The sequence below is a fragment of the Delphinapterus leucas genome, chromosome 3, assembly GCF_059928025.1.
Source record: "Delphinapterus leucas isolate spDelLeu-1000000601 "Yukka" chromosome 3, BTC_Dleu_Yukka2, whole genome shotgun sequence".
Lineage (NCBI taxonomy): Eukaryota > Metazoa > Chordata > Mammalia > Artiodactyla > Monodontidae > Delphinapterus > Delphinapterus leucas.
Window position 1 is genome coordinate 159,797,369 of NC_143131.1, and position 22,107 is coordinate 159,819,475.

Genomic DNA, 22,107 nt, shown 5'->3' on the forward strand with positions numbered 1-22,107 from the left:
GGATCTATATAAATACGTCTTCTATAGATATAGAAGACAATCCAGGACACACTGTGTAGTAAGAAAAGCAAGTGCTAACTTTGAGGAAGTCCGGGAACACTCTGTGTTTGTTTACTATACAAGCCCTAGGCATGAGAAGGCTTCCAGTGGGGAGACATTTTAGAACATATTTGAATGTGAGTAGAAATGCAAATAATGATCATCATAGAATGGTACTTGACCATTCTCCACCCTACAAAGCCATGTGATTCTGCAAGGCTTGAGTGTTTTGACTAAATAACCTGTTAGGAAGCAGCACTCACCTAAATGTTATAAGCTTACTAAAACTTATGGTATTTTGAACACACATGTTTGAAAAGTGGTATAAAAAAAAAAAGCAGAGCCTCTAAGGACATTAAATGTGATCTTGCCACAAATAACTTAAGTTGTATGGCATGAAAGAGACACTAGACCAAGTGCAGGGGATTCCTCAAATGAGTATACAGTTAAAACCAAGTTACACTAGGGAATTTTACCCTATTTTTGTTTATTAAGAATCAATCCTCGTTTGCTTGGTCAATTTTCACTCCCAAGGGAGTCAAAGGAGGAAAGTACCAGCTCCCTCCCTCCCTTTGTTCCACAAGTACCTGGGACCTGGTAACCACACTAGGATGGATGTGGATGCAGAGTAACAGAGTAAAGCCCCATGCTCACCTGGCTAGGTGGAACCAGTGATCGGAAGGGCAAATTTCCTGGCTTTGGTTTCATTAGAAATAAGGAGTTCTGCTCATTGTTCAGATGAGACAGCTGCTGGGGAAGATAAGCCATCAGGGCCGGCTTGCTCTGGCCAGCCCCAGGGCCGCCTTGCCCACAGTCTGCTTTGTAGTGAGAAAGGGGTTTGGTGTTGCCGTAGTCCAGCACGGATCCTTGGTTAGCCACGGGATTCTGATTCAAGTTACTTGGTGGCTGGTGACTCAGCAGGTTCACATGGCTGGGCTGGAGGTAGGGGCCTCCTGGCCGAGGGGAGCTCTTGTTCACACTGGGTATCATGAGCAGTTTGGAGCTAGTGAAGTCTTGCTTGTAACCGGGAGGGCTGGCAGGTTTTTCCATGGAATAAGGGACATTTAAGGGGCTGTGGGAGGGGCCTGTCTGCTGCCACGTGGACATCTGGCCTGGAGCTGGTGCTGGGGCAGCCTGCTGTGGGTTCTGGAGCATCTGCTCACGCTTCTGCTTGGCAGCGATCTGCTGGAGTTGGTGGGCAGAGGACAGCTCTGAGCTCCCGCCTGGGCCCTGGCTAGGCAACACCACACTGGAGAGGGCTCTTTGTGCATTCTGGGCTTGGGCTGATGCTGACATCAGGTTGGGACTGGGATTGTCCACCCCAGGCTGACCAGAGGTGTGGAACAGGGGCTGAGAGCCCCCTAGGCTGGGTGAATCTGTGTTCACAGGGCCAGACGAAGGCCCCATAAAGGTCTGTCCTGCAGATCCAGCCCTCACTTGTGGAGAGCCTAACTGTTCTTGTTCAAAGGCTGCTGGAGAGAATTCTGTTTTAATATTAATGTCCTGTGCCAAGGGGGTCTGTGTGGCAGAACCAGAAGACTCTGGATCCTTCTTCTCTTCAAAGTCCTCATTAAATAGATCCTTCATGTCTTCATCAGGCACTGACCTGTTCAGCTCCTCGATGAGCTCCTTCCACTCCTGCTCATTAAGGTTGAGGTCAGGCATGAGGTTGCTTTGAGATATGGAGCCTCCGGCCCCTGTGATCATGCAAGGCAGGTCGTCCACGGGCTCCTGCTTCAGTTCTTTGTTCAGGCTCAGGGGAAATGGCTCACTGGGGTTGCTGCCTCCATTCAAGTGGAGGCTCGAGTCTGCCAGACACTTCTTGTTGATGGAGTCCAGCCCCAGTGAATGCTTCCCGCTGGCCTGTAGGGCCTCTGTGCCAGGCTTGTCAGGCTGACCAAGGGGGGAGGCTGGAGGCAGGCCATTGGAAGAGACGGCAACTCCCAGAGGGGCCTCCCGGCGGGTCTTCTTATGCCCAGGAAAGAAGTCTCCATAGCCATTCTGTTGATCACCATTCTGAGGGGATGTGGCACTATCGAGATTCCTCTTCACTGTATCATGGAGATGCTGAAAAACAAGAAAAAGAGTGACTTATATATACACCACGTATGAGGCCCATCTGCTTCTCATGGTGACTTAAACCAGGGGCCTGTATCCCTGTAGTGCTCTCCTGCCGATTTTGCTTGCCCAGTTTACAACCCTCACTTCTGGGAACACACCCCCATTCCCCCTCCAGGGTTGTCTCTGCCTCTTCCTCTCTTGTGGCCTTGCCTGAGTGAAGACTAGCTCAGCTGTGGGAAAGTAATCCGGCTGCAGTCAATGTGTCAGTCCCTGGACTCCTGCAGCTCTTTTTGCAGGACACAAGCCTGATGCAGCCCACAGTCGTCTAATCTGAGGGTGTGACTGAGAATGGAGCTAATGAGAAAGAGCCAAAGGATACATATACATTCTTGAGGACATCATTTGCATCCCGGATCTAGGTTATACACGAGACCAGCCATCCCCCTGGACTTTTCACTTATGGGAACCAATAAATTCCTCCTTGTGTTTAAGCTGGTTTAACTTGGATTTCTGTTGCCTTCAGCTAAAGGAGACTGGGCTAGTATAGGCTCTTTTTCAGGCCTTGTTGCGGGCTGATCACAAGCTCCAGGCCTCCATCTTGGTGCACAGGCATTTTCATGCCCTTCCTCATCTTTCTAGGTGCCCTTGCCCAGCTCCACCCCTTCTCTCCAGGCTAGGCTGCTTCCTCATATGCCTTACAGGCCTCTGCTTTTCGGCTTTTGTCCCACTCTGCTCCCCACCAACCGTGAGCATCTTCTAATCCCCTGCACCCAGTCACCAGCCCTCCCAAACCCTGCCACTTCTTAACAAGACCATTAATTTGAACACAGTCATGTCTGTCTGGCAGTTACTTACTTCCCCATGTTCTCCTCAACTGGATTTGTTCAACTAACCTTATTAAGAGTCTACCGTGTGTCAGGGACAAGTGCTGTGGGGATATCAAGACAAATGAGGTGGTCCCTGCTCTTCATGGGCTTCCAATCTTCTAGGATATGGGACATACATGGACATGGCTACAGAATAAGACAAACACCATATGCAAGCCGTAGAGCAATAAGCACCCTGAGAGTTCAAGGGCAGGAGTTTCATGAAGAGAACATGACAGGGAAGAGAAGAGGTGGTATCTTTCCGTTATTTCCCAGCCTCGTTTTCAGCTACCAGGACACAATTCTTCCACTAACAGAGGCACCTGCACTCAGCCTCTATACATGTCTGCTCCTTTCCTATGTTTACTTCTGTTACATTTTTGTCCTTTATCCCCCACTCTCAATTCCAACCTCCCCCCCAACCACTGGCCCTAAGCATTTATACTGTGCTATTTACAACATTCCAATTACAGCTTTCATTATTAAAGATAAGCAGATTTCAGAGGAATCAGAGAGTAGCACAGGACACTCTGTGCTGCTTTCTTCTGCTGCAGAGAAGGGCCACAATGACCCACCACATCCACCCCAGGAGGCTGAGCACAGAAGTACCTGACGCCCTGGGCGGGGGGTGGAGGGAAGGAGGGGGCCAAGGGCACCAGCTCTCAGCAGCAAACTACCTGTAGACACAAATGTGTAATGAGCAAGAAAACAAGGAGGGCAATTTTATCACTCCCTGAGTTCCAATTTTAATGTTCCATTCCCTCTCCTTCAAGATTTTCTTATTTCTTAACTGTTAAAGCTGACTGCACAGTGTTCTATAAATCCTGGCTAAGTATTTCTTTAAATGCATATCTGGGTACTTAAGTTAGCTCAGAAAAGGCTAGGAATGCTCAATAAATGGAACTGTAGGGCAGAAGTATAAGCAAAACATGATCCTAGGACTCAACTCAAGAACACAGCCCCTACGTATAGAGGGAACATATCTCAAGATAATAAATTTATGACAAACCCACAACCAATATAATATTCTGTGGTGAAAAGCTGAAAGCCTTCCTGCTAAATTCTGGAACAAGACAAGGATGCTCACTCTCACCTCTTCTATTCAACACAGTACTGGGAGTCCTAGCCACAGAAATCAGACAAGAAAAAGAAATAAAAGGTATTCAAATTGCAAGAGAAAAGGTAAAATTGTCATTATATGCAGATGATATGATACCATACATAGAAAACCCTAAATACTCCACACAAAAACTACTACAACTGATAAACGAGTTCAGCAAGGTAGCAGGATACAAGATTAACATACAGCAATCAGTTGCATTTCTTTACACCAACAATGAAATATCAGAAAAGGAATGTAAAAAAAAAAACCAATACCTTTTAAAATTGCACCCCCAACAATAAAATACTTAGGAATAAACCTGACCAAGGAGGTGAAAGACATACACTGAGAACTATAAAACATTAATAAAGGAAACTGAAGATGATTCAAAGAAATGGAAAGATATCCCATGCTCTTGGATTGGAAGACTTAATACGTTAAAATGGCCATACTACCCAAAGCAATCGACAGATTTAATGCAATCCCTATCAAATTACCCATGACATTTTCCACAGAACTAGAATAATCTTTTTTAAAACATTTTTTTAAAGATTTATTTATTTAGTTAGTTTATTTTTGGCTTGAGTTGGGTCTTGGTTGCGGCACGTGGGATCTTCATTGCAGCACATGGACTCTTTGTTGCAGCATGTGGGCTTCTATCTAGTTGTGGCATGTGGGTTTTCTCTTCTCTAGTTGTGGCACGCGGGTTCCAGGGCGTGTGGGCTCTGTAGTTTGCAGCACGCAGGCTCTCTAGTTGAGGCGTGTGAGCTCAGTAGTTGTGGCACATGGGCTTAGTTGCCCCACAGCATCAAACCCATGTCCCCTGCATTGTAAGGCAGATGCTTTACCACTGGACCACCAGGGAAGTCCCTAGAACAGATAATCTTAAAATTCATATGGAACCATAAAAGACCCAGAATTGTCAAAGCAACCCTGAGGAAAAAGAACAAAGCTGGGGGCATAACCCTTCCAGACTTCAGACAATACTACAAAGCTATAGTAATCAAAACAGTGTGGTATTGGCACAAAAACAGACATATGGATCAATGGAACAGAGGGTCCAGAAATAAACCTACACACCTACAATCAATTAATCTTCAACAAAGCAGGTAAGAATATACAATGGGAAAAAGACAGCCTCTTCAGCAACTGATGTTGGGAAAGTTGGACAGCTGCATGTATATCAATGAAGTTAGAACACACCTTCTCACCATACACAAAAGTAAACTCAAAATGGCTTAAAGACTTAAATATAAGACATGACACCATAAAAATCCTAGAAGAGATCATAGGCAAAACATTCTCTGACATGAATCATACCAATGTTTTCTTAGGTCAGTCTCCCAAGGTAACAGATATATAAACCAAACCAAACAAAAAACCCAAACAGGACCTAATGAAACTTACAAGCTTTTGCACAACAAAGGAAACCATCGACAAAATGAAAAGACAACCTATGGAATCGGAGAAAATATTTGCAAACGATGAGACTGACAAGGGCTTAATTTCCAAAATATACAGACAGCTCATACAACTCGACAAAAAATGGGCAGAAGGGCTTCCCTGGTGGTGCAGTGTGGTTGGGAGTCCGCCTGCCGATGCGGGGGACGCGGGTTCATGCCCGGTCCAGGAGGATCCCGCATGCCGTGGAGTGGCTGGGCCCGTGAGCCGTGGCCACTGAGCCTGCGCATCCGGAGCCTGTGCTCCGCAACGGGAGAGGCCACAACAGTGAGAGGCCCGTGTACCACCAAAAAAAAAAAAAAAGGGCAGAAGACCTAAATAGACATTTCTCCAAAGAAGACATACAGATGGCCAATAGGCATATGAAAAGATGCTCAACATGGCTAATTATCAGACAAATGCAAATCAAAACTACAATGAGGTATCTATCACCTTACACCAGTCAGAATGGCCATCATCAAAAAATCTACAAATAATAAATGCTGGAGGGCTTCCCTGGTGGTGCAGTGGCTGGGAATCCACCTGCCAATGCAGGGGGCACGGGTTCGAGCCCTGGTCCGGGAAGATCCCACATGCTGTGGAGCAACTAAGCCTGTGCACAACTACTGAGCCTGCACTCTAGGGCCCGAGAGCCACAACTACTGAGCCCACACGCCACAACTACTGGAGCCCCTGTGCCTAGAGCCCATGCTCCGAAACAAAGAGAGGCCACCGCAATAAAAGGCTCACGCACCGCAATGAAGAGCAGCCCCCACTCGCCGCAACTAGAGAAAGCCCACGTGCAGCAACTTAGACCCAACGCAGCCAAAAATAAAATAAATTTATCAAAAAAAACACAACACCCTTTAAAAAATAAAATAAATGTTGGAGAGGGTGTGGAGAAAAGGGAACCCTCCTATACTGTTGGTGGGGATGTCAGTGCAGCCACTGTGGAAAACAGTATGGAGGTTCCTCAAGAAACTAAAAATAGAATTACCATATGATCCAGCAATCCCACTCCTGGGTATATACCCAGACAAAACTATAATTCAAAAAGATACATGCACCACTATGTTCACAGCAGCACTATTCACAACAGCCAAGACCTGCAAACAACCTAAATGTCCGCTGACAGATGAATGGATAAAGAAGATGTGGTACATATATACAATGGAATACTACTCAGCCATAGAAAAGAAGGAATAATGCCATTAGCAGCAACATGGATGCAACTAGAGATTATCATACTAAGTAACGTAAGCCAGAAAGACAAATACCATGATATATCACTTATATGTGGCATCTAAAATACGACACAAATGAACTTATCTATGAAATAAATAGAATCACGGACATAGAGAACAGACTGGTGGTTGCCAGCGGAGAGGGGTTGGAGTGGGAGGTTGGGGTTAGCAGATGTAAGTTTTTATATACAGAACGGATAAGCAAGTTCCTACTGTATAGCGCAGAGAACTATATTTACTATCTTATGATAAACCATAATGGAAAATATAAAAAAAGAATGTATATATATATATGTATAACTGAATCACTTTGCTGTACAGCAGTAATTAACACAACATTGTAAATCAACTATACCTCAATTAAAAAAAAAATACATGCTCCCAATGCAGGGGGCCCAGGATGGATCCCTGGTCAGGGAACTAGATCCCACATGCCACAACTAAGAGTTCACGTGCCACAACTAAAGATCCCGCTTGCCGCAACAAAGATCCCGCGTGCTGCAACTAAGACCTGGCACAGCCAAATAAATAAATAAATATTAAAACAAAACAAAACTAAGAACACAGCCCCTACAACACAAGGACATGTGTGCTTTACTTTCATGTAGGTTTTTCTGCTTCCTGCTGCCACCTAGGGGTGAGAGGGGGAAAGGAACCATAATCCTAAAATGGACCCTTTATAAGATCCTTTGTTTTAAAAGTTTCCTTCTGGGAAGGTAAATTCATACCCATTTAGTCCGTCAGAAGGAAATAAAAATGAGTTGCTAATTTTAGGGGGGGTTATTCTTTCTATTCTTTCTTTTTTTTTTGAAAATCATTTGTTCCTCAGTGTCAGGTTTGGGCTCTGTAAACCTGGGAACTCAGTTTTCTATTTTCCTAAGGAGGAAGATGGACACCTAAGAGGTCAACGCACCTGATGGGTCAGCTGATTGTCCCAGATTAGAAACAGAATCCTTCTTTGCCATAACAGTTATAAAAGTTACCACGTCCTCTTTCAATATCCACATGCAAACAGCTGCAGACAAGTTCCAAAGTAACAACTTAATTTTGCAATACCGATTGCTTTTAGCCAAAGGAAACGCCAGGTCATTTTCTCAACTGTGCACAAAATTTAACTGGAATGATATAGGTGGGCTTGGGAAGTGTGGAATACGGTGGCTCTGGCAGATTTTTGAGTCTTGAGCATTTGCCGGAGTGCCTGATATGTGCAGGGCACTGCAGAGGAAGACAAAGATGAGTAAACCATGGAACCTGATCTCCAGGAATTTATAACAGATGGGAAAATGGTCTGAACTGATTATAAATTATTTAAGAACAAACGCAGTAAGAGCTATAAAGCATACAAGACTGGCTGTCCTTGTGCTTGCCCTCAGTGTATCTGGTACTTCTGGGTACTCAGCTCAGAGGTTTCTGTTGTAACTACCTAATGGTCTCCTGATGCACAGGGTTTCAGGAGGATTCAGTTCTGGGATAATGTGATCTGGTGCTCATTTCCTCCACAAGGGGGTTTTGTTGAAGAATACTTCATGCTTGATGGTAAACTGGAGGCCTTGCATGCTCACCCAGTCAGTCCTGACTCCTACCCTAGCCTCCTAACCCATCATCTTCTACTCTGCGAGAGGGGCCCCAGGATATCAACGGTGAGTCAAGCTGGAGTTGCCACACCTTACGGACACCAAATCAGTATACTGTACCCACACACCCACTAGATCTCACTTAGTGAGGACAGTCCCTCACCTAGTCTCTACTTCCACCACCTACCAATGAAATTCCAGTGTGCTTTGTGGTAAAACTTCCCCAAATGAGAGTTCTCTCACTCTGAATTAACAAACAGATGTGGCTGTTTAAGACAGGGGTGGCTCTCTCATCAATGTTCCTTATGCACTGACATGTAGATGAAAGTATAGGTTGACAGGGACTTCCCTGGCGGTCCAGTGGTTGGGACTCTGCGCTTCCACTGCAAGGGGGCGCAGGTTCAATCCCTGGTCAGGGAACTAAGATCCCGTATGCTGTGTGGTGCGGCCAAAAGAAGAAGGAAAAAAAAAAAAAAGTATAGGTTGACAATATACAGGTTCCTCAAAAAACTAAAAATAGAGTTGTCATATGTTCCAGCAATCCCACTCCTGGGCATATATCCAGACAATAATATAATTCAAAAAGACAGGGACTTCCCTGGTGGTGCAGTGGTTAAGAATCCGCCTGCCAATGCAGGGGACACGGGTTCGAGCCCTGGTCCAGGAAGATCCCACATGCCGCAGAGCAATTAAGCCCATGAGCCACAACTACTGAGCCGGCGCTCTAGAGCCCGTGAGCCACAACTACTGAAGTCCGTGTGCCCTAGAGCCCATGCTCTGCAACAAGAGAAGCCACCGCAATGAGAAGCCCACGTACCGCAACAAAGAGTAGCCCCCGCTTACTGCAACTAAAGAAAGCCTGCGCACAGCAACGAAGACCCAACGCAGCCAAAAATAAATAAAAAATAAATTTCTAAAAAAAAAAAAAAGGAAATAATGCCATTTGCAGCAACACGGATGCAACTAGAGATTATCATACTAAGTAAAGTACTTCAGAAAGAGAAAGACAAATACCATATGATATCACTTATATGTGGAATCTAAAATATGACACAAATGAACCTATCTACAAAACAAAAACAGATTCACAGACATAGAGAACAGACTTGTGGTTGCCAAGGTGGGTGGGGGGTCGGGAAGGGATGGATTGGAAGTTTGGGGTTAGCAGATGCAAACTATTATATATAGAATGGATAAACAACAAGGCCCTACTGTATAGCACAGGGAACTACATTCAATATCCTATGATAAACCATAATGGAAAAGAATTTTTTTTTTTTTTTTTGCCGCAGCGCAGGGCATGCAGAACTTCTCCGACCAGGGATTGAACCTGTGCCCCCTGCATTGGAAGTATGGAGTCTTAATCACTGGACCACAAGGGAAGTCCAAAAAGGATTTTATAAAAAAATGTAATATATATGTATAACTGAATCACTGCTGTACAGCAGAAATTAACACAACATTGTAAATCAACTAAACTTCAAAAAAACAGAGTATAGGTTGAAACATATAAAATCATTTAACTTTTTAAGGTAATATTGGTAATTTCAACCTAATACCATGCTCACTTTTCTTTCCCCCATGAGCTCTTCTAGTACCCTGTACATACAGTGAGGACACTCAGGAACCCCGACTGTTGTTGGAAAAGATCCTCTAAAGGTAAAGTGGATCTATTTTCATGCAACATTAAAGGTTTCAATGATTTGAGGAAAAATCAGTGAGGTCCAAAGTAGCAACTCTGATAAGGCACTAATCTGAGCCAAATGCTACAAGGACAAGTCATTACTTCCTTAGTGTGCCTCGAGGACCACTCAGCACCTGCACCTACTATTCCCCACTGATTCAGAATCTCACTCAATCTTCAAAGGTACCCTGAAGATGAGTATCACTGTTTCTGTTTTACGGCAGACTAAAGTCAGATTACATGAGGTTTCCTAAAGTTTGAGCATTCAGAGGTCTTGGGAAGGATCTGCAGCAGATCCCCACAGCCCTGCCCCTCCCCTGGTCAGTCTGAGATCGGGCCCAAATTAATCCCACCTCCACCTGTGAAGCTAAAAGAGTTTGGTAAAAAACAAGCAGCAGGGAGTGAGTCAAGAGTTTCAAACTGTAAGGAGAACCTCCCTGAGACCAAGCACAAAGAGCCCTGTTAAGACGTTACCAGAAAAATGGGCTGTGCTGAAAAATATCTCACACACCAAGGCTACAAAAGATTCTTTGTAAAATATTTAAAGAAAAAAATGTTACAGAACCTTCTATAATTTGCTACTAAAGATTCCCACTCTTAAGACATGTCTTAATAGTTTGGTATCATCACTGATTAGAAGCACACTGAGTACTAAGGAGATCTGTAAGCACCACTCCTTGCCACTAAATCTGCCTACAAGGACATACTGAAAATGCCAAGTTTTGAGAAATGTATTTTCCAGAAAACTTTATAGTTTCGTGCCTAGACATTTTTATCATCACCTTAAAATTTTTTTTTATTTTGAAAGAGTTATAGATTCATAGGAAGTTGCAAAGAGTACAGAGGGTCCTGTGTACCCTTCACCCAGTTTCCCTCAACAGTTGTATTTTACCTAATTATAGCAAAATATCAACCAGGAAGAAGATATGGGTAGAATGTGGGTGTACAGTTCTACGTCATTTTAGCAAATGACTATCACCTTTTTAAAAAAATTTTATTTTATATTGAAGCATAGCTGATTAACAATGTTGTGTTAGTTTCAGGTGTACAGCAAAGTGATTCCGTTATACATATACATGTATCTATTCTTTTTAAAATTCTTTTCCCGGTTAGACTATCACCTTTTTTGATAAGAAAACTTTTAAAAAGCTCTTTTATAAAAAGCTATTTAAGAAAGCAGGACTATGTATTTAACACAATGTAATCTCTTCCTGCAATGGTTATAAAGCAGAAAGTTAAAATTCACACTGTATACTGAGAATCAAAATTGATAAACAGATTGGTTCTCATGCTTGGCAAGCAGTCCGCACATTCTCTTTGCTATAGAAAAACCTATTTGGGAAGCCACGTGAGGCTCAGAAGGTTGCATGGTGTACATGAAAACAAAGCAGGCTACTGCTAACCGGCTGTGTGATCTTGGTTAAGATGCAATTCTTCTAGGATCTGCTTTCATGCCCTATAAAATTAAGATCCTGGGTAAAATGACCTAAAGTTCCACTCAGCTTTAAAGGTCCACACTGCTGTCCTGTTAATATCGATCAATGCCCTGTAGAGGGAGATACCCTCACGGGTTCATGCAGTGCTCATTCACCGAGGTCCTACTATTTGACAGATAATGCCCTATACAGGCTGTGCACAAAATAATGGTGAATTCAGATATTCACTAGGTTTTCACTATATGCTAGGCAGAGCACTAGTTACTGGGGATAAAAAGATAAAGAAGACATGGGACTTCCCTGGCGGTCCAGTGGTTAAGACTCCGTGCTTCCACTGCAGGGGGCACAGGTTCCATCCCTGGTTGGGGAACTAAGATCCCACGTGCAGCAAGGTGCAGCCAAAAAATTAAAAAATAAAAATACTTTCACTTAAAAAAAAAAAAGGACAAGACATAGTTCCGGCTCCACCCCCAGAATCTGATGGAGAATCAATGAAGGCAGGCCCGAGTGTTATGGGAGGAAAGAGAACAGAACAGTGTGGGGATGGCATGCTAGACTTTCCGGAGAAGGGGATGCAGAGAAGTCATCCAGAAGAGGCGGAAGGCACTTCGGCTGAGAGGCAAAGGCAAGGATATACAAATGAGCACTGAATGGCAGTAGATGGAGGGAGGTAAGCAGAAAAAAATGAGTTGTTTAATGTTGATGAAGCATAAAGGGCACAACAGGGAGTACTGAAAGGGAAAGGCTGGAATGGACTATGACTGTCCCAAATGTGATTTAATGAAAAATGTTTAAAAATACACAAAACTAGAGAGAACAGTATAATGAATCCTAATATGCCCATCACTCAACTTCAACAACCATTAGTATCTGGGCATTTTGTTTCATTTCCATCTCCTTATCTTCCCCACCCACCCCCCCCCAAAAAACTGGATAATTTAAAAAACAAATCCTAGGCATAACATCATTTAATCCACAAATACTTCACTATGTATCTCTAAAAAGTAAGAACTCTTAAACATATATGCATGTAACAACACAATGTCATTATCACACCTACAACATTAATAATTCTTTATCATCACCACCTCAAACCCATTAGGATGGCTACCATCAAAAAGCCAGAAAGTAACAAGTGTACAGAGAAACTGGAACCCTTGTGTACTACTGGTGGGAATGTAAAATGGTGCAGCCACTATGAAAACAGTATGGTGGTTCCTCAAAAAAAAAAAAAAAAAAAAAGACTTACTGTATTAGCCAGCAATTTAATTTCTAAAAGAATTCCATTTCCAAAAGAACTGCACAGGATTTGTACATCCATGTTCATAGTAGCGTTATCCACAATAGCCAAAAGGTAGAAGCAGCCCAAGGGTCCATCAATGGATGAATGGATAAACAAAATGTGGTATACCCACAGAAGCCTTAAAAAGGAAGGAAACTTGGACACATGCTGTAACATGGATGAAACCTGAGGACATTGTTAAGTGAAATAAGCCAGCCACAAAAAGACAAATACTATATGATTCTACTCATATAAGACACCTGAAGCAAATTCATTAAAGACAGAAAGTAGAATGGTGGTTACCAGAGGCTGGAGAGAGGAGAAAATGGGGAGTTATTGTTTAATGGGTATAGTGTTTTCAGTTTTGCAAGATAAAAGAGTTCGGAAGAGGATGGATGGCGGTGTGGTTGCAGACAATGTGAACATACCTCATGCCACTGAACTGTACACTTGAAAATGGTTAAGATGGTAAATTTTTATGTTACATGTATTTTACCACAATTCAAAATTTTTAATTCTTTATTATTATCCTATATCCCATCAGTGCTTACATTTCCCTGTCTCATCAATATCTTTTGCAAACAAAACAAATAAAACAAAATTAAGCATAATAAATTATGGAAAATTTCAAACATACAATACAGTAGAAAGAAAGTACAATGACCCCCATGTACCCATTGTCCAGCTGAAGCAACACAGCCCATCTTGTCTTATTCACACCCTACCCATGCTCCCTGGACTAACCTAGGAATCACACCATTTCTCCTTAAATACTTCAGCATGTATTGCTAAAATATAAAAGCTTTTTAAAAGACAATCACCAAAGAACTCTCCAAGCACTTTAAAAATATGATCTAAAAAACGTTGGGACTTCCCTGGTGGTTCAGTGGTAAAGAATCCGCCTTCCAATGCAGGGGACATGGGTTCGATCCCTGGTCAGAGAACTAAGATCCCACATGTCTTGGGGAAACTAAGCCTGCGCGCCGCAACTACTGAGCTCCCGCGCCTCAACTAGAGCCCCCGTGCTGCCAACTACAGAGCCCACACACTCTGGAACCCGCGTGCCACAACTACAGAGCCCACGTGCCGTGGAGCCTGTGCCGTGGAGCCTGTGTGCCACACCTAGAGAAGAGGAAAAAAACCCCACACACCACAACTAGAGGGAGGCCCACACACCACAACGAAAGACCCTGTGTGCCACAACTAAGACGCAACGCAGCCAAAAATAAGTAAAATAAATAATAAAAATCTTATAAAAATAATAAAAATAAAAACGTTATTAGGGATAATCAAGCCACTTTACAGATGGGGATATCAAGACTTGGAGAGAGAATGTATGTTGCTGAAGGTTGCATAGCAAAATTAATGGAAGATCTGGACTGCCTGATGATGTTTCAAAAAAATATGGTCTACACAAGGATGATTCTAGTTAACTGAACCTTAATCACTTGTAAGCAGCATGGTGTTAGATTTTTTAAAAATACACGCTTTCAAATAATATAGACTTCATTTAAAATCCACCTCGGTCGCTAACAAGCTATATGATCTTAGGCAATATGCTTTACCTTTTGAAACTCATTTCTTTCATTTATATGCAGGGACTAATAATATCCATTCCACAGACTTGTGAAAAATAAAGTATGTTAGAAAAAAATTATGGTTAAGTACTTACCTTAAAATTTATGGCTAACTACCAAAAAAATAGAAATATGGTTTTTAGCTTTAGAACCAGCAATAGAACAAAAGGGATCACAGAAAACACTATCAATCTATCCAAAAGTAGGAAAGAAAAAGGAAGAAACAAAGAAGGGAGACAATAAACCAACAAGTACTAAAAGAACAGAAATAGTTTCAAATATGTCAGTGATTATATAAATGTAAATGCATTAAATTCTCCAATGAAAAGTTAGAGACAAAAAAAAAAGATAACCATAACACCATTACTGAATGTTAAAAAAAAAAAAAATTGTTGCTACAGTTGGTTTATTCAAATCAGTATCCAACACACTGCATTTGGTTGACATGCTCATAAGACCTTCAATATGTTAACAGTTCTTTCTCCCTTTCTTCCCTTTGTCATTTATTTGTCCAAGACGTTTAGTCACTTGTCCTGTAAAATTTTCCACTTCCATAGTTGGCTGACTGTGGCCCCGTGGTGCCCTTTACAAGTTCTATCCTCTGTATTTTCTATAAACTGGTAGTTAGAAGCTCGATCAGATTCAGATGGGGGGGTGGGTGGGGCATAAATACTTATAGGTGATGTGTTGCATGTCATTTTAATGGGACCTTAGCAGATGAGGTCAGATTTGTCTTTTTATAAGCTCTCTATAATGACTGTGTGGTGAATGGATTTCGGGGAGGGAGGCTGAGGGAGGCTACAAGCCAGAGTAAACAAGTAGGTAATTGCAGAAATAGTTCATGAAAGAGATGAGGATCTGACATGGGTATGGGAAAAAAGAGATGATTTCAGATTTAGGGAGGAAGAAAAGTCAGCAGATACTGGAAACCGATTTCAAATTGAGGGTGAGGGAGAAAGGAGTTTCTATCTAGTTTGCATACATGGGTAAGATAGAGAACAAAGGAAAAGCAGGGTTTTTTTGGGGTGGGGGGAGGGTTCCGTCAGTTTTAGCCACAAAGAAATGACTGGACCATCCAGGTAATGTCCATGAGGCAGTGAATAATACTGACTATGAGTTCCATGGAAAGACGGTCATCAGCAACACATGCAGCTAAAACCAAGAGCAGATCCATTTACTCAGAAAGAGTGAGAAGCCAGCCAAGGGGCAGATAAAGAGCCCATACTGAAGACAGAGCACAAGGGACAGTGATGGGTTAAATGCATCCGAAAAGTACATTGGGTCTGGTCACTAAACGATCACCAATGTTGTTGCCCAGAACAGTTCCAGAAGAATGACTGGAGTAAAAACCCTTGACTTGAGACGTGAGTTAAGTAGAGAGAATACGGATTGTTCTCTTCCTAGTTTAAAAAGGGAGATATAGAGGACTTCCCTGGTGGCGCAGTGGTTGAGAATCCGCCTGCCAATGCAGGGGACACAGGTTCGAGCCCTGGTCCGGGAAGATCCCACATGCCGCGGAGCAACTAAGCCCGCGAGCCACAACTACTGAGCCCACGTGCTGCAACTACTGAAGCCAGCGCGCCTAGAGCCCGTGCTCCGCAACAAGAGAAGCCACCACAGTGAAAAGTCCGCACACCACAACAAAGAGTAGCCCCCACTCGCCGCAATTAAATGTGAAAGGGTTAAAGGGGGGTTATTTTGGAATGATACATGAGCTCACTTAAAGAACAGCAGATAATTACTTATCGATTAGACTAGATCTCTCTGAAATTCTCTGGAATTCTGTTATTCTATGAATGCAATCAGGCACAGGAATATGAATATGAAAAATGTATCATAACAACTACCTAAAGCATAAACACCATGATCTTCCTGTTTATGGGGAAATTCTGACTTAATTAGGGACTGTGTATATAAAATCAAGGCTATGCCCTTCCGAAGCCAAGCCCTCCTCCACTTGGGTTCTCTACCCCATTTGGCCTCCTCAAGGTTCTTGCTCATTCAATTACCACCTTCTTCTCTATTTCCCATTCATCTCCCTCTTTACCAGTTCCTTCCTCCCCTGAGCACTGACACATGCTCAGTACCTCCCATCTTTTAACTTCCATCCTACTCTCCATACCATTTAGCACAGTGTTAAGAGCACAGCTAGGCTGGGTTTGAATCCTGGTTCAGTTGCTTAACTGCTGTGTGCTCACAGAGAAATTGCTAAACATCTACAGAAGCTCTGGCTCATCTAAAAAATAAGGGGTGGCGGTGGTAACAAGAACCACTTCCAGGGGGTGGGGAGGAGGGGCTGTGAGGCGTGTCACTACCAGTTATTGAGCAGCTAACGTTCTTACTGTTCAGCTAATCCTCTTCCTTCGCTTCAGAGCTTCTTCAAAGAGCAGTCTCTACTTTGTCATACTCACCAAGGTGATCTCCTGGTTCTTAAATCCAAGGAACTCGTTTCAAACTGTATCTACCTGACCTTTTTCAGGCACTGAGCTCTGACCTTCTCCAAACGTCTTCCTCCCTTAAGGCCCACACAACCACACTGGACCTGCTCCTGCTTCCAAGGCCACTGTTTGCAGGCTGCTCCTTCTCATGCCTGCTCCTTCAGTGATGACACCTGCAAGGCATTCGTCCCTCTTCACTGCTGTCACCTCACCAGGCAACCCCGTCCACGGCCTGACAATCTGGCACAGGCACGCACCCAAATATTTACTAAGTGAACATTTCCCAAATCATCACCTTTGGGCCCAGCCCTCTGTCCTGTACTCTAGACAACTGTAAACTGGTAATCTCCAAGTGGATATCAGGCAGGATATCCTCCAAACTCAGCTCTTTGCCTTCCTCCCCAAATCCGTTCCTTCTCCTTACTCCCTGACTCGGTGCATGGCTCAATCCTTGACCTCTTGGATGATCAGGCATTGATTTCTGCTGATTCTACCTTTTTAATCGCTCTCCAGTAAGATCCCTCCACACCACCTCCATCTTAGTTCAACTCCTCATTATTTTTTTAACCTAGATTACTGAAGTAACTTCATGCTGATCTATTCTCACTCTGTTCTAACCCACTCTTTATGATGCTTTCAACGTGATCTCTAAAAAACACACATATTTGAACCATTTAAAATTCCTTACTTCCCCATCACTTACACATGAAGTTCCAATTCCTTAACCTGGCATGTACAGGCCTGTTTGATCGGATCTCAATAAACTCCGTTCAATCCTCTGCTGTTCCCTTGAAGCCTAGACTTAAATGAACTCCTTTCAGGACTGAGAATATATCTCTGGCCTGGCGACCTCCTACTAATCTTTTAAGATTTAGCTCAAACCTCAACTCCTCTAGAGCATTTTTTCCCTGGCCACTTACCCCAAACCTGGTCAAGTTCCTTATTCCATCCCTTAGTGCTCTAACAAACCTTTGTACTTGTATTCCATGACGAGTCATACTGCAAATACTCACTGATCTATTTCTCTACATCTCCCTCCATCCGTGGAGGGCAAGAGCCCTGCCCTTTTCACCCCCAGTACCAAGTCCAATGCTCAGCAAGTTACAAGCACCCAATGAACATTTCTAGAATTAACCCTCCCACCTTCGCCATCACTCCCTTTCACAGTCACTCTATTGTTCTTTAGCCCCATGGATATTTGTCCTTCAGTTTTGTGGGATCTCTGCCCAAAAATGGAGGCAGTACTGGTTCACCTAATCTCCACAACTACCTATGGGGTGGGCTTATAGTGAATGGAAAGTGAGTGCTGAACCAGGATTTGAACACAGATCTATTTGATTCAAAGTCATTTCCCAAAGTTCAACTTCTGTGATTCCTTCAAATGTACCTCTTTTTCACCTCAAAACTTAATGTCTTTACTTATCAACTCTCTTCTTTCCCTCTTCTCTGAGAGGGAAACATCTCTCCTTGCAAAGATTAACTCCCTTCAGCTGCACCTTCTTATTCCCTCTGGACCTGCCTCATCTGAGACTTTTCCCCTTCAAATTCTTCCCCTCCCCACCTCAAAAAATAATTTCAACCTGTTTTGTTCTAGAGCAGTGGTTCTCAAAGTGTAGTCCCAGACCAGTAGCATCAGCATCACCTGGGAACCTATTAGAAATGCAAATTCTCAGGCATCAACTTGGGTTAATGAGACTCACTGAGTGAGAAACTTGGGGTTGGGCCAAGGAAACAGTTTTAAAAAGCCCTCCAGGCGTAGTCACATCAAAAATAAACAGGTGAAGCTAATTTTAATAATTTATTTAACCCAATATATTCCACTCCAAATGTAATATTTAAAAAAGATTTTGCATTCTTTTTTGGTACTCAGTTTCAAAATCCAGTACATATTTTACACTTTTGGCACAATTCAATTTGGACTAGACACACTTCAAGCACTTAACAGCCCTCCGTGGCTGGTGACTACAGTACTGTACAACGCAGCTCTAGAAATTAGCTCTGAACCTAAGTGTTCAGGACAGCACTAAGACGAAAGGGAGCGCCCCTAAACCTGCTGCCTGCTTCTGGCAGCAGGCTCCTCACTGCACACAAGGCTCCTCGTCACAGCCTACCCTCCTGTGTCAGGAAAGCTGAACTTCAACATACCAGGACCCTTTGTGCCTCTGCATGGGCGGCTTCCTGGCTGGGAAGCCTCTACGTTGCCCCTTCTCACTTTCTCCCAAACTGCTTCTCATTATCTCATTCAGGGTATTCAACCAAAATCTACTTAGAGCTCATCAAGCCAGCAACTGTCTGGGCCTTGGGGATATAGCAGGGAAGGAAACAGACAAATCCCTTGCTCTCCTGGAGCCTACATTCCTATCAACTTGTGCTCCCAAGGAAATAAAGCACAGAAAGGGAGTTTGTGGGGGCTTGTGATTTTTAAAATGTGCTCAGTAAAGGCCTCACTGAGTGTGAGAAGTTTGAGCCAAAATCTGTGAGAGATGAGTAAGAGGTGCCATCTCTGGAAGAGGGTCCAGGCCTAGGGAACAGTGATACAGAGGCCGAGTGGGAGCGTGCCTAGTGGTGGTGGTGATGGGGAGCCTGAAGTGATGGTGCCAGAGGCGATCCAGGGGGAGGAGACCGAGTGAGAGAAGGCAGGAAGGACAGGAGTACCAGGCTGCACAGGGTCTGTGGGCCCTGGTTAAGGGTTGGTTTTATCCTCAGGTGAGATGGAAAACCTGTGGCAGGGTCCAGCAGGGGAACAAGATCACTCTGGCTGCTGGGCAGAGACCAGATCATAGGAAGATTAGGGCAAACAGGAAGACTGATTAGGAGGCAATAATCCAGGTAAAAGAAACAATGGCTTAGACTGGGGTGGTAGCAGCAGAGGTGGTGAGATGTGGCCAATTCTGAATGTATGCTGAAGGTGGAACTGTTGAGGTTTGCTGATAGGGTTTTGCCCAAGGGTCTCTGGGAAAAGAGTGTCCCTGGCAGGCTCATGTGTGGCTAGAGCACAGTGAGTGATGACAGGTGGCAGCAGAGAGGTCAGGTTCACTGGTGCTATTCTGATGGACTCTGAGGCTGGCAGTGGGGAGAGGCCATGGGTGTGTGGCAATAAGGATGGAGGTGAGCAAGCAGAAAAGTGGATGTGCCAGGAGCACAGGGAGCTGTGTGGGCATCCCCCTGCACTCAACAGTAAAGAGCACCTAGTGCCCACCTTAAAGTCTTCCTCAATTCCCAGAGGCGACTGCAGAGTTTGCCACTGGCTTTTCGTGCCACCCTCTAATGCAGCACATGTAACACAGCACAGTGATGTCCAGTCCAATCCCGCATCTGTCTCTGTCAGCTCCAAAGGCAGGGTCACTCCCTCATTCACCTCTGGTCTTTTCAGCACCAGAACGGGACCTGACTCATTAACACTGCTCAGTAAACAGACCCCTAAATTTTGTTCGTTGGGATTGGCTAGTTTGCCAAACCAGCTTATACCTGATTTGATGAAAAGAGGCAGGCAGGAGATCAAAAACAACAACAAAAAAAACAAACATTTAAAAAGAAATCTCCTAAACCAGTAAGAGCTACCAGTTATTAGGCACCTATTCTGTGCTAGGCAGAGCAACTCTGCAAAGCAGGTATTATCACCATTTCACAGGGAAGGGAACTAAGGCTTGGAGAGGGTAAAGAGAGCAAAGAGGAAGAAGATTGGCAGTAACTGTAGCTCAGAAGCAGTATCAGAGTGTGTGTGTGGAGTGAACATGGGAGTGATAGCTGCTCACATCTTTTTTGAAAAAAATTAATTAATTAGTTTGTCTTTGGCTGCATTGGGTCTTCATTGCTGTGCGCGGGCTTCCTCTAGTTGCAGCAAGCAGGGGCTACTCTTTGTTGTGGTGTGCAGGCTTCTCATTGTGGTGGCTTCTCTTGTTGCAGAGCATGGGCTCTAGGTGTGCGGTCTTCAGTAGTTGTGGCAGGCGGGCTCAGTAGTTGTGGCTCGCTGGCTGTAGAGCGCAGGTTCAGTAGCTGTAGCGCACGGGCTTAGCTGTTCCGCAGCATGTGGGATCTTCCCGGACCAGGGCTCAAACCCATGTCTCCTGCATCGGCAGGCGGATTCTTTTATTTATTTATTTATTTAATTTTATTTAAATAAATGGTGCAGTGGTTGAGAGTCCGCCTGCCGATGCAGGGGACGCGGGTTTGTGCCCTGGTCCAGGAAGATCCCACATGCCCCGGAGCGTCTGGGCCCATAAGCCATGGCCGCTGAGCCTGCACCTCCGGAACCTGTGCTCTGCAACGGGAGAGGCCACAACAGTGAGAGGCCTGCGTACCGCAAAGAAAAAAAATAAAAAATGTTTAGGACAAAGGTGTAAAAAGGTTATATTCTTTTTGCTTATTTTTTGGTTTTCCATACATTTGCCAACCCCTGACTCTATGCCAGTGTTCTAGATGTCTCTCGGGATGTGCATTCACATAAGACATTGTCTCTTCATCTTCTGGCAGAGTCTGTCCAGGAGTCCTCTGACAAGCTCTTGTGTGGACTGGCTACTGTCATCCTAAGGTCCCTCTTATCTCATATCTTCCTCCTTCTTGGTTCATTCCTTTGTTTTATGAAACACACTCTCCCATAATTTCCTAAGAAAAAGCATGTAGATTAATTTTTCACATGTCTGAAAATGTCTTCCTTCTACACATGCCCTTGACTCGTATTTTGTCTGGATAGATAAGTCCAGTATGGAGATCATTCTTCAGAATTTGGAAGGAACTGCACCATTGTCTTTTAGCTCCCTGTGTTGCTGTTGAGAAATTCTAAGTCATTCAATTTCTTAACATTTGTTCATCAACCTGACTGGGCCATGGGGTGCCCAGATATTTGGTCAAACATTATTGTGGGTGTGGCTATGAAGGTGCTTCTGGGTGAAATTAATACTTGCATCAGTAGACGGAGTAAAGCAGATTGCCCTCCTGATTTGGATGGATCCAATCAAGTGGGATCCTGAACAGAATAAAAAGGCTAAGCAAGAAGGAACTCCTCCTGCCTGATTGCCTTGAGCTGAGACATCGTTTTTTTTTTTCCTGCCTGTGAACTCAAACTGTAACACTGGCTCTTCATGGGGTCTGGAGCATGCCAACATTCCGACTATTGGTTCTCCTGGGTCTCCAGCTTGCCGACTACAGATCTTGGGACTTGTCAGCCTCTGTCACTGTGTGAGCCAATTCATTACAATAAAACCAATCAATACTCCCCTCCCCTCCATATATATATATGTCTCCTAATGGTTCTGTTTCTCTGGAGAACACTGATTAATACAATAAAGTATGCAAGGCTTTTATGATTTGACATGTTTACATCTCCAGGATTTTTGCTCAATACATCCTTCTCATATTTTCCTT

General features: G+C 43.8%; 1 protein-coding gene across 1 annotated transcript in view; it reads right to left on the reverse strand.

Annotated features, from left to right (window-relative positions):
* Positions 1–22,107, reverse strand: part of MAML1 (mastermind like transcriptional coactivator 1) — a 50,282-nt gene that overhangs the window by 13,558 nt on the left and 14,617 nt on the right. Inside the window, exon 2 of the mRNA XM_022563310.3 lies at positions 694–2,106. Coding sequence (XP_022419018.1) covers positions 694–2,106 — 1,413 coding nt within the window. The remainder of the gene's footprint in view (positions 1–693; positions 2,107–22,107) is intronic.